The following is a 13,868-nucleotide window of genomic DNA, read 5'->3' on the forward strand; positions in this document are numbered from 1 at the left end:
TAGCACACTCCCATCTGGCCTGCCACCTGGGGGCGCAAAAGACCATATAACGGATCTGCGCCCACTTCCACTGGCCAGGCCTGGATGCTGACATAAAGCGGTTTTGTAAAGCTTGTCCAACCTGCCAACGGACGTCACCACAGACACCTCCCCCAGCCCACTGATCCCCTTGCCTATCATCGAGGTGCCCTTCGAGAATATAGGGATGAATTTGGTCGGGCCACTGCTGAAGTCTGCCAGGGGGCACAAACACATCCTCATGATAGTGGACTACACCAGTCACTACCCGGAAGCTGTCCCCCTTTGGAAGGCCACATCCAAACCATTGCCCAGGAGATGTTCCTCCTCTGTAGTCAAGTCGGCATCTCAACAGGGAGATACTGACCAATCAGGGCACCCCGTTCATGTCCCAGTTAATGGCTGACCACTGTTGTCTCCTGAAGGTAAAACAGCTAAAGACCACAGTCTATCACCACCAGACTGATGGGCTGGTCGAGCAATTTAACCAGACATTGAAGCAGATGCTCCGTCATGTGGCCACAGACTGAGACCAGATGCCATACATCCTATTTGGTATCAGAGAAGACCGCCAGGTTTTACCCCCTTTGAGTTCTTGTCTGGATGGCAACCTCGTGGCCTTCTAGATGTTGCAAAAGAGGCCTGGGAACAGCAGCCGGCAGCCCATCGATCCACCATCGAACACGTTCGTGAGATGAGGGAGGAGATCAATAGGGTCATGCCACTACTCTGGGAACACCTCACGAAAGCCCAGCAGGCCCAGCAGTGCCACTACAACAGGGCAGCCCAACCACAGGAGTTTCAGCCGGGGATCATGTAATGGTCCTAGTCCTGACAGCCACCTGTAAGTATCTCACTACTTGGCAAGGGCCATATACAGTGATGGAACGGGTTGGGCCAGTCACGTACTGAGTCCAGCAGCCCGGAAGAAGAAGAGAGGACCAGCCATACAATGTCAACCTCCTAAAGCGATGGGTCGGGACAAGGGCCCAACTGTCTGCTCTGGCCACCACTGCACCCATGGTGGTTGACGTCAATTCCATCCTATCGGTTGCCAAGAAAAAGGAGTTGCAACACCCGGTCAGCCAATTCTCCAATGTGTTCTCCCCCCTCCATGGGCAGACCCATATTCTCCAAAATGACATCCACACACCACCAGGAATGTTCATCAGGCAGTGGTCTTACCATGTCCCGGAGACTCGACATGGCGACATGCCTTCGAGGAGGAGGTACAGGAGATGCTGAAGTTAGGGGTGATAGAACCATCACACAGCCCTTGGTCCAGCCCCATCATCATGTTCCTAAAACCTGACAGCACCCTTTTGCTTTGACAATGACTTTGGGCAAGCCAGAAACCATGTTCTCAACCCTCAGTGGCCACTGGCAGTACCGGGTTCTCCCCTTTGGCCTCCACGGGGCCCCAACCACTTTCCAATGGATGATGGATATCCTGTTGAGGCCCCACCAATCCTACGCGGCTGTCTACTTGGATGATGTCATCATGCACTTGTAGAGCTGGAAGGTATACTTGTAGCGATTGCACAGGGAGCTAGTAGAGCTAGACCGAACTGGACTGACCGCCAATCCCTGGAATTTTCATATGGCCCTCTTTGAAGCTAAGTATTTGGACTTCTAGGTGTGTCATGGCCTCATCAAACCCCAGGAGAAGAAAGTGTCAGCGATCCTCTTGGTGTCCCGGCCCACCTCCAAAACCGAGGTATGAGCCTTTTTGGGGTTGGCTGGTTACTATCGCCACTTAATCCCTAACTTCTCCTCTTTAGCAGCTCCCTTGACAAACCTGACCAGGAAGGGGCAGCCGGAGAAGACTCCCTGGGGACCTGTCAAAGTGAAGGTGGCTGAGCCAGTCCTACAAGCCACAGACTTTAATGTCCCCTTCCTGTTGCAGACAGACGCCTCCAACACGGGTTAAGAGCTGTCCTGACCCAGATACAGGATGGTGAGGAACACCTGCTGATCTTCATCAGCCGAAAGCTGTCCCCAGCAGAGCAAAGATACGCCACCGTGGAGAGGGATGTGTTGCCCATCAAGTGGGCAGTCCTGGAGCTCAGGTATTAACTTCTTGGCAGAAAGTTCACCATTGTCACTGACCATGCTCTGTTGCAGTCGATGGCCTGGGCCAAGGATACAAATGCAAAAGTGACCAGATGGTTCCTGGCACTCCAGGACTTCCACTTCATCATACAACATCAAGCAGGAATGGCCAACGGCAATGGAGATGGGTTTTCACCAGTCCCAGTCTCTCCATTGTGCTAGTGTCCTGAGCACTCATTAGCATCACTCTGGACACTGAGGTAAAACACCTGCGCGCACTCAGCACGGGCTGGTCGGCCACAGCTGAAGCTCATCTGAGGACGACTACAAAAGCCGCCGTGTCACACACTCTGGCGAGACATGTCTCCAGAAGACTCCACAATAACATTACCTCTACCACTCTTCCAGAAAGCAGTGTGTGATCGGCCAGCCCCAGTGCATGAGCACAGCATGGAATTTCCCATGTTGTGTGATTCTTTACCCCATTAAAATATATATAAAAGGACTGTGAAATTACTAAAAAGAATGTTGTTTTGTCTTCATTTGATTCTTTCCAGCGTGTATTACATAATTGTACTCATATTTTATTGTTTATTTTTTATGCCGATCATTATTCACCATATGAGAAAACAGGGGAGGTTGTTGAGACATTCTATACAAACTTACCTCAGTATTTTCAGTTTGCAGAGAGGATCCTGCAGTAGATCAGAAAGCTGCTTCACTCCTGAGTCTCCTAGTTTATTTCCAGTCAGATCCAGTTCTCTAAGGTGTGAGGGGTTTGATTTCAGAGAAGAAGCCAGAGCAGCACAACCTTCACCTGTGACACCACAATTACTCAACCTGTAGAGAACAATGACACTCTTCATTCTCTCAGTTCAGGATCTACATCTCAGATCAGCAGCAACCTCACAATCAGAAAGAGTGACTTAATCCACAACATGATTAACAGATTCAGTCTAGGGTTCAAACCTGCTTCTACACGCTGCTTAAGAAGGTTCATTTGAGTATCATAAGAATGATACTGAAATTTTTTATGTGATTAACCTAAAATTATCAACACATCTGTATGATATGAAAACAGTTCTTACATTATCATATCATCATATTGTAGTAATTATATAAAACGACCAATAACATCATGCAAGCAACACAAAGATCATTAATTCAATTCCCAGTGAATGCAAGAACAAATAATTAGTATATATTGAATGCAATTAAAATTGCCTTAGATAAAAGCATCTGCTAAATACATTGAAACAAACATAATTAAAAGATGTTAGACACTTTGAAAATATCCTAATTAAGTTGAAGTATATTCCCTTCAGTTATCTGACAGTGCATTGTTTTTTCTTTGCTTTATTTTTTCAAATTATTCTATATTCACATTGGGATGAGAATAATGGAATATGTTGAATTTTTATACACTCTTACTTCAGTTTCTTCAGTTTACAATTAATATCTTTCAGTACACCAGAGAGCAGATTCACTCCTGAATCTCCTAGTTTATTTCCAGTCAGATTCAATTCTCTCAGGTGTGAGGGGTTTGATTTCAGAGCTGAAGTCAGAGCAGGACAACCTTCACATGTGACTCCACAATCACTCAACCTGTAGAGAATAATGACAGCATAATTAACAGATTCATTCTAAAGTTCAGACCTACTTCTACATGGTGCTCAACCTTCAATCATCCCTCAAATAGAGTTTACACTTAAGTCCCCAAAATTGTACAGAGCGATTGTAAAAGGACATTTTTAATATGATAAACTATATGTATGTTTTTATACTTCAACTATGCATTATGCTGTGTTTTATATTTGATGTTTGTTTTTACCTATTTACTGAATAATTACAACTAGGGTTGCAGAAAAACTCAAACAGTAAAGCATGGTGTGAGAAACACCAAGATCATTGGCTCAGTTCCAGGGAATTCAGTGCATCCTTGAATGCAATGCAAGTCACCTTGGATGAAATTATCTGCTAAATGTATTCATGTAAGTATAAATAAAATTATGTCATACACTGAATAATGTAATTAAATTTAAGAAAACAGTCTCTTCAGTTATCTGAAAGTGAGTTGTTGTTTTTTCGCTTTTCTTTTACATTTAAAAAAAATCGTATTCATTATTTACAATGTGAAGGAGGATGTTGGACTTTAATACACTCTTACATCAGTTTTTCCAGGTTACAGTGAGGATCCTTCAGTCCATCAGAGAGCAGATTCACTCCTGAATCTCCTAGTTTATTTCCAGACAGATCCAGTTCTCTCAGGTGTGAGGGGTTTGATCTCAGAGCTGAAGCCAGAGCAGCACAACCTTCAACTGTGACTCCACTATAACTCAACCTGTAGAGAACAACGACACTCTTCAGTCTCTCAGTTAAGGAAACACTGACATATATGATGTGTGTTAAAATTGATTGCTCCTTTTATTGCTTTGGTACGAAAGTACATTTTAAAATCATAATTTTTTTTCTCAGTGCAGTGAAACTGCCCAACAAATCACAGGGACACCACTTCCTGCTCTTGAGGACATCCAGAGGAAACGCTGTCTACGTCGAGCTCGCAGCATTCTCACGGACTCCTCTCACCCTGACCACAAACTGTTTAACCTCCTCCCCTCCGGAAGGCGTTTCAGGAGCCTCCGGACAAGGACCACAAGATTCAGGAACAGCTTTTTCCCTAAAGCTGTCTCCTTGCTGAACTCTGCCCTCTGACACCCCTCAACACCCCCCACACCACACACACAGAATCCTCCCCCTCTTCAACACTCTGATTTATTTATTTACTCACAACAAGCAAAAAGTAACTTGTTATTACTTGCACTACTGCCTGTTCATCCAGGAACACTGTATAATCCATTTGCACATTGAAATATTTTTTCCTATGCACTTTACTGTCCATTGCAATACTGTAAATTATGTTCATAGTTCTGCCTATAGTGTACATACACTTTTACATAGCCCATCTGTATAGTATGTTCATAGTACACCTATCTGTATATCGTGCTTATAGTATTTAATATCTGTAAATTATGTCCATAATACTTACCTGTATAGTTATTGTACATATTATAGACCTTTATTCTGTACTTACTGCACTTCTGGTTAGATGCTAACTGCATTTCGTTGCCTTGTACCTACATGTGCAGTGACAATAAAGTTGAATCTAATCTAATCTAATCTGATTGTTGTTGGTATGACTTACTGAACTGATCTGGATTCTTTAACCACAGGCAGCAGCTTCTGAAGAACTTCATCTGCTGTATTTTGTGCTCCAATAAACTGTTTTAGATCAAACTCATCCATCTCCTGCTCTGATGTCAGCAACACATAAATCAGGGCTGACCACTCTGATGAGGAGAGTTTCGTGTCTCCTATTTGTCCAGATTTCAGATAATCTTGGATCTCCTGCATCAGTGAATCATCTCCCAGTTCATTCAGACAGTGGAACAGATTGATGGATCTCTCTGGAGAGCGATTCTCCCTGATCTTCTGTTTAATGAACTGAACTGTTTCCTCTTTGTTGTAGGAGTAGCTTCCTGTCTGTGTCAGTAGTTCTCGTAAGAGAGTCTGATTGGACTCCAGTGAGAGACCCAGAAGAAAACGCAGGAAAAGATCCAGATGTCCATTCTTACTCTGTAAAGCTTCATCCACAGATTTCTGATGCAGTTCAGATAGTGAATAATTTAGAAACCAGTACAAAATGCTATACGTCCAGTTTAATATCTTGAAGAAGATACTCTGTGCAGTTTGGTCAAAGACACTGATGTTGTCATTTATAAAGGAGCAGTGTGCATATAGAGCTGCTAGATGTTCCTGGATACTCAGATGAACAAAGCAGAAGACTTTCCCCTGAAACAAGCCAAACTCCTCTCTGAAGATCTGAGTGCACAATCCTGAGTACACTGATGCTTCAGTCTCATCAATGCCACATTCTCTCAGGTCTTGCTCATAGAAGATCAGGTTGCCTTTCACAAGCTGCTCAAAAGCCAGTTTCCCAAGTTTGACAATCATGTCTTCATCTTTGACTTTCTTCTCATAGTCCTTCTTATGTTTAATGTCGGTCTGAAGGATCAGGAAGTGTGTGTACATTTGAGTGAGAGTCTTGGGAATCTCTCCACTCTCTGCTTCACTCAACATCTTCTCTAGAACAGTGGCTGAGATCCAGCAGAACACTGGGATGTGGCACATGATGAAGAGGCTTCTTGATGACTTCAGGTGTGAGATGATCCTGTCGGCCAGACTCTGATCACTGATTCTCTTCCTGAAGTATTCCTCCTTCTGTGGGTTGTTGAAGCCTCGTACCTCTGTCACTCGTTGGACACACTCAGAGGGGATGAGATCAGCTGCTGCTGGTCTGGAGGTGATCCAGATGAGAGCAGAGGGAAGCAGATTCCCCACAATGAGGTTCTTCAGCAGCACGTTCACTGAGGCTGATTCACTTACATCACATAACCTCACATCACTCTGAAAATCCAGAGACAGACGACACTCATCCAGACCATCAAAGATGAACAACACTTTATATTTACCACTAAATGGTTTAATTTCTGTTGTTTCAGGGAAAAATCTATGAAGAAGATCTGAAAGACTCAGTGTTTTGTCCTTCATCAAGTTGAGCTCTCTGAAAGGAAGTGGAAATATGAGTTGGACGTCCTGATTCTCTTTCCCTTCAGCCCAGTCCACAATGAACTTCTGCACAGAAACTGTTTTTCCAATGCCAGCGACTCCCTTTGTCAGCACAGTTCTGATGGCTTTGTCTTGTCCAGGTAAAGCTCTAAAGATGTCATTGCATTTGATTGGTGTGTCCTCTGTTGCTGCTCTCCTGGATTGTGTCTCAATCTGTCTAACCTCATGCTCATTACTGATCTCTCCTCTTTCACTTTCTGTAATGTAGAGCTCTGTGTAGATCTCATTCAGGAATGTTGGGTTTCCTTGCTTTGCTGTTCCTTCATACAGACACTCAAACTTCTTCAGCAGATTTGATTTGAATGTGCATTGGACCAGTTCAGAGTCAGGACTGAAATATAAAAAAATAGATTGCAACAAATTTAAAATTATATTAAATGTGATCTGTTCTATCTTGAAAGATATGTTGTACCTCAGATTAGTTGATGTGTGTTTTCCCTTAAGTTTTACTTTTTCTTTCACAGAGAGGTAACTCTTCACAGACTCCAACTGGTTTAGTTTTTCTCTAAGGAATCAACATCAATAGAGCAGAGAAAATATAATAGAGAGAATATAGTCAAGAATTCTTATGTTTGTTTTGAGATATAGATAAACTTGACAATATTAAAGAGGTGAAAAATGGCAAAAAATATAAAAGGTAAAAAAGAGGTAAAAATATATATTTTACAAACAGACAGAAATGCTGTACCTTGGATCAGCTGAAGTGTCTCTTCCCCTTAATTCTATTGGAATGTCCATAGAGTGGACACTATTTATGGACACACAGCTGGGCTCTGGTGCTTTTGAACCCTTTCTTTTACTTTAATGAAAAACAATAGAATAGATGTACATTCAATGTACAATAGAATATATGTACATTGTTTCAATGAGGTTAACCTGGGGCTGGCTTTTAAAATATTCCCCAAATAAATATTAACAAGATGGAGTATATAATTTTTTCCACCATTTTGGTTTACCCTCTATCTCATTATGGGTATCTGACCAGGTCAAAACCTGAGTGTCATTTTAGATTCAGCACAGACATTTGTTGTGCAAATGAAAAGTGTTAATAAAAGTCCATAGATTGGTCACTCTTAATGGATATACAGAGTCCAATGGGTTTAATTTGTCTTTGTGTAATCAAGATTAGGGACTTTAAAATAGAGATAAAAAAATAGAAATCAGAATTGTCATTCGATTCTTCATTTAGATAAACCTCGTATAGAAAATCTATCTATACAGAAATGTTGTACCTCAAATCAGTTTATGTGTGTCTTGCCTTAAATCCAAGAGAATACACAAATTAATGAACCATTAAGATCACTTTGCCAACCCCAGCAAACAGCCAGTGATGTGGCACACAATACATTTTCTATAACTTTGAGAGCTTATAAAGCTTGTACCTGCATCCTGGAGAAAAATCTCCATCGGTGAATGTTTGTGTGTCCTCCATTATTCATTCAGTCTTCATGGAGCTGCTCAGATAAATCTGATGTGGCATGCTGATATACAAAAAAAGAAAAAAATATTATATATATATAAACACACATTTTATTTTTGTAAGTAAAACAAATTATGTTATATGTGGGTTACAGAACAGTACAAAAAAGCATTATGATGAAATCATAAAAAAATAACTTAATCTTATATTTATTTACCATGTCTTTCAATCACTCTTTTTCCCCACTAATTATCTTATCTCAAATAGAACCACTAATAGACAAATACTCATTTTGACAAGCTGTAAGTGACATATATTATAAGTACAAATGTACAGTACTGTAGCAATGGATGCAAAAGTCACATGGTAAAAAGTCACACTCTGAAATCATGGTCTGGGGCACCTACTGTAGAACAGACCGAAAAAGGCACTTTAGTAAGCTTTCTTGTTTTTTCTTTCTTTTTTTATATGTAAACTACACATACTTTTTATTAATTTTGTTTGAAGTTTGAGGAGTCTAATGTGTTTCCCAAAATATATAAGCCTGTAGTCCAACAAAAGACCATAAAATATATAATAATAAGATCAAGTTGTTTTGTTAAGCACTTTAAGTTAGTATTTTATAATTTATTTTATCATTAATCAGGAAGTCACTTTATGCCCTCACCTGACTCTCCTCGATCAAGATGAAACGTTGACCAGACACAGGTTCTCAAAGATTTCATAGTTTCAACACGTGCAACACGTGAATTCCCACACAAGCAAAATAAAAAAATAAAAAAAGATATACTATTTGACACGCTAAAGCCTATTGTTTTTTTTAGTAAAATAATCTTATAGTCAGATATAAAATGGCGCAGGTAAAACACAATTTACTTTCACTTACTAGTGACTCCTGACCATAAATTTAGGTGGGGCAGATTCTCGGTTAAAGTACAAGACTAGTTTGAGATTAACTGTTTGTAAATGTTATAATTTAATAGCCGAATGCATTTTTGGCAGAGATCTTGCATAATTCATCCTGAGGATGATGCTCAAATTTTGATTGACAAGCTTTAAAAATAATCAGATATATGCTTGTCATATAATTAGAATATCATCAAAAAGTTGATTTATTTCACTAATTTCATTGAAAAAGTGAAACTTGTATATTATATTCATTCATTACACACAGACTGAAATATTTCAAATTTGTATTTCTTTTAAGTTTGATGATTATAACTAGGGATGCACCGAATCCACACTGTAAGATTCGTCCGAATCCGAAACCGAATACCAAATTCTACTCGCATCCTTATTATATTAACACAGTAAAACCCATTAATGAAGTAAACAACGTCCACAGCAATGTATTTTTCATTTTAGTTTATTTTATTTTGTAAAAAAAAAAAAAAAAAAAAAAAAAAGAATAGGCAACATCATGCCAGGATGACAAGTGAGAAAAACTTTTTTGACAATTACCAAGCTTATGCTTACCCAAGTAAACAACCAAAACCTTTCAATAAAAGTGCAGCAATGCAAAGAAAAGTGTTTTTCTTTTCTTTTTAAAAATCAGAATATGTTTGGTGACTTAACTGAAAAGAATGTAATTGAACATTAACTCAATAAACATGGATAGTAGGCTGTTTAGTTTTCGTTTAGTTAGTTAGTTAGTTAGTTAGTTAGTTTTATTTAAAGTTTGACAAGGCAGGATATTGAAGAACAAAACCCTGAAATGTATCAAACAGAACACATACTCGAAACAACCTTATATACAATTAATAAATAAATTAAACAAAACAGGCTTCAAACAAAAAACGAAACAAACTGTAAATTATTTATAAAACAGTTTAAGAGCACGTGGAATAAAAGAAAGTTCATGTCTTTTTGATTTACTCCTGGGCACAACAAACTCCCTATGCTGCCGTAATAGGTAAGTGGGTTTGGGAGCCACAGACAGGAAACAATGCAGAGGTGATGAACTGTCCTTGAGTAGTTTTATAAAAGTACGTATAGTGGCCTCGTCGCACCTCTGACTCAGTAATGGGACAGTAGAAGTTGGAACACCTATTATCCGGCAGCAACGTTTTTGGACCCTCTCTAGCTCATCAGAGAGACCTTTAGGTAATCCACCCCATACCGGGTTAGCATACTCTAGGACTGGCCGTATAAATGTCAGATATACTTTCATTAAAACATCACTAGGGAGACCAGCGTTTTTAGCAACACAGAGATAGTGTATTCTAGGACGCACCTTCGAAATCATGTATTTAACGTGGGCATCCCATGACAGATCAGAAGAAATTTGGACTCCAAGCAATTTAAAGGTGGAAACTCTGCCAATTGCATATCCTAATATTACGGAAGAGGGAGGGCAGGGAATGTTTTCATCTTTCCTGGTGCTAATGATCATATCCACTGTCTTACCTTTGTTCATTGCCAATGAAAATTCCTGTCCCCAATCCGCCACTGAGTCCAAGGCCTTCTGAGTTAATCCTGGTAGGGATCCCATTAAAAATTCAGTAATTGTTAAATCATCAGCATATTTGACCGGAATTACTGAGGGAGGCAGAAAGGAATCCAAGCTGTTTATGGCGATGACAAAAAGCAGAGGGGATAGAAGACCCCCCTGAGGGACACCAGCTGCAATTGGATAGGAGTTAGACACACAGGAGCCCCACATCACCTTTTGCTCTCTGTTACTCAGAAAGCTCCTTACACTGAGCCAAAGCGGTCGTCTGACATTCATCTCAGCTAAGGCATAGAGCAGTTGACAATGATCAATTGTGTCAAAAGCTCGAGTAAAATCAACAAAAACAGCATGGATGTCGAATTTAGGATTGGTGTTAAGTGCATCATGCCAAGATTGCAAAATCTGAATCAGAGCAGTGTCAGTTGATCTGTTCGCCATGAAGCCGAGTTGTGATGGTTGAATTTTAGCAACGGTGTCCTCCAGAATTGCGTCTCTGAGGATTCCTTCATACACTTTTCCAACACAGCTGAGTAATGAAATCTGCCGATAGTCTACTGGAAAACTGGGCTTTGTTTTTTGGGAACAGCCTTGACCACAGCCTCCTTCCATTGTTTTGGGAAAATGTTATTTTGCATGCACGTTTTAAAGATATCACACAGCACCGGTGCCAGTTCCTCGTGAAATGTCTTTAATATCCAAGGAGGAATGTCGTCGGGACCAGCAGCCTTTGCTGCTTTCACTTTGCGGAGTCTGACCTTAACTTGTCCAATACTCAAAAGAGGTATACTACAACTGGACTCGACTTGCAGGCAACCTCTTCCTCAGACGGAGAAATATGACTTGCATAATCCCAGACAGAAGCAAAGTGCTTTGCCAAGTTGTCACACTCATATTGCATGATGTTATGATCCTGAGACACCACATCACTTTTATAACCATCCATCCCCGTTAAAGCCTTCACAGACTTAAACCATTGCTTAGGCTTGATGTTTTGCAGTTTCTCAGTTCTTTATAACAATAGGATAGGCTACAATTAGAACAGTACCCAAATATTACGGAAAATATTACGGAAGATCACACACATCTCCTGCATCATAATTAAATTAATGTAAAACCCTCTAATCTTTCACATGAAATGAGAGTTTCATTTTAAAAAAAACAAGACGCTCTGCATTAACAGGTGACAGCCAGTTGCGAGTGTGGGAACTAATGTCCCCAGCAGTACTGAAAAGTCTTTCACTGGGCACAGAGGTAGATTTTTGCCATTTTTGCCAGCAGTGGAAATCGCTGCTGGTTTGTCTTCCACCACTGAAGAGGATCCTCTCCAAGAGGAATCAAAGGCTCAACGAAAAAACGCTTATCTCCACGTCAGCACCTGATGTGATGGCTGTGTATGGCTACGGTATAAATTGTCCCAGCCGCTCAAGATTCCTGAACAGTTTAGTTTAGAGCGAACTGTCGGGCCATGTTCCTCCTCATATAAACACCTTCACGCAATCAACGGCCGCGTGACGTCGACCAGCATAGAGCAAGCCTAGGGTTCGGTTCGGTGAAAAAAAAACGAAGGTTCGGCCAAAACCGAACCCTGTCAAAGAGCCCAGTATTCGGCCGAATCCGAATCCGAATCCAGTATTCGGTGCATCCCTAATTATAACTGACAACCAAGGAAAATCCCAAATTCAGTATCTCAGAAAATTAGAATATTGTGAAAAGGTTCAATAATGAAGACACCTGGTGCCACACTCTAATCAGTTAATTAACTCAAAACACCTGCAAAGGCTTTAAATGGTCTTTCAGTCTAGTTCTGTATGCTACACAATCATGGGGAAGATTGCTGACTTGACAGTTGTCCAAAAGACCACCATTGATACCTTGCACAAGGAGGACAAGACACAAAAGGTCATTGCAATGCAACGCATCCAATATAATACACATCCAGTTTTTTTCCTCAACTGTTTACTTTCACTTAAGAAATAACTGACAGTTTTTTCGAGCATAATTTCCAAGGTGGATATTTTTACATATTTTGTATGTATTTGAAAGCACAAGAGCAAAAATAAGCAAAAAGACGCCTTTCTCTGTGTGAGCCCTGAAAACCAGAACAGTGCGAATACTGAATTGGGCTCTTTCAAATTTTTTTCCGTTCAGATGCAGGAGGGACTTCGAGGAGAACTTTGCAGAAGCTTGGTTCAGTGTCGCTGTCCGTGATACGCAGCTCTCTCTCTCTCTCCGCACCGAACACAGCGCGAGTAACCAGTTACTCTGTTCAGCTTTTCTGCGTCTTGTGTTTGGATGCTTTAATGTTTAAATCGACAAGCGGTAAGGCTTAAAAACGTGGAAAAGATAAGCTTTCGTGACGATTCACAGCAGTGGCCCGTCAACTGTCCTGAGCATCTTTTTAGGCTGGCCTCAGCCAGTCAGTTATATAAAATATCAAGGTGAAAGTCATCATAGCTTGCTTAGTATAGACCCAGCTCTCAACCCAACTTTGAGAATAGATTAACGGCGATATTTTTTTTATTGCCCGATAAGAGTCTTGCGTTAACGCAGCACGTTAACGCCAATAACGACCCACCACTAATATATATATATATATATATATATATATATATATATATATATATATATATGTGTGTGTGTGTGTGTGTGTGTGTGTGTAAATATGTGTACATATATGTGTACATATGTGTGTTAATATATGTGTGCATATATGTACATACGTATAATATAGGAAAACGGCCAATTTTATACATGGAACATATATTAAAACCTATATCAAAACCTATATTGAAACATATAAGTTTATATAGGTTTTTTCCATGTGGGACTTTAAGAGAATGCACTGATACAGCAGGCCTACATTCAGCTGGCTATGTCTGCTGTAGGATACTTACCAAGATGGGCATTTTAACATAAATTTTGTTTGAATTTGTCAATTTAAATTCAATACTTCAAAGAGAGCTTATATATGCGCGCATTCTCCCCCGATAGCTCAGTTTGGCTGGACGGCCAGCTCTAGGAAAGGTTCTGGTCGTCCCAAACATCTTCCATTTAAGGATTATGGAGGCCACTGTGCTCTTAGGAACCTTAAGTGCAGCATATTCTTTTTGTCACCTTGGCCAGATCTGTGCCTTGGCACAATTCTGTCTCTCAGCACTTCAGGCAGTTCCTTTGACCTCTCATTTGATTCTCATTTGCTCTAAAATGCACTGTGAGCTGTAAGGTCTTATATAGTGTGTG

At 40.5% G+C, this 13,868-nt stretch overlaps 1 protein-coding gene across 5 annotated transcripts in view; it reads right to left on the reverse strand.

Moving 5' to 3' along the window:
• Positions 1-13,868, reverse strand: part of si:ch211-149a19.3 (NACHT, LRR and PYD domains-containing protein 12) — a 149,019-nt gene that overhangs the window by 19,725 nt on the left and 115,426 nt on the right. For 3 of the 5 annotated variants that reach the window (XM_052532926.1, XM_052532930.1, XM_052532928.1), the window contains 2 exons: positions 3,502-3,675; positions 2,737-2,910 (listed from right to left, as the gene is read on the reverse strand). In XM_052532926.1, coding sequence (XP_052388886.1) covers positions 2,737-2,910; positions 3,502-3,675 — 348 coding nt within the window. Of the gene's footprint in view, positions 1-2,736; positions 2,911-3,501; positions 3,676-4,237; positions 4,412-5,272; positions 7,088-7,168; positions 7,262-7,444; positions 7,556-8,138; positions 8,238-8,843; positions 9,053-13,868 lie in introns of those variants that run through there. The other 2 variants (XM_052532927.1, XM_052532929.1) reach the window with 2 other exon arrangements.

Source organism: Carassius gibelio, chromosome A19 (genome assembly GCF_023724105.1).
Source record: "Carassius gibelio isolate Cgi1373 ecotype wild population from Czech Republic chromosome A19, carGib1.2-hapl.c, whole genome shotgun sequence".
NCBI classification, from domain to species: Eukaryota; Metazoa; Chordata; class Actinopteri; order Cypriniformes; family Cyprinidae; genus Carassius; species Carassius gibelio.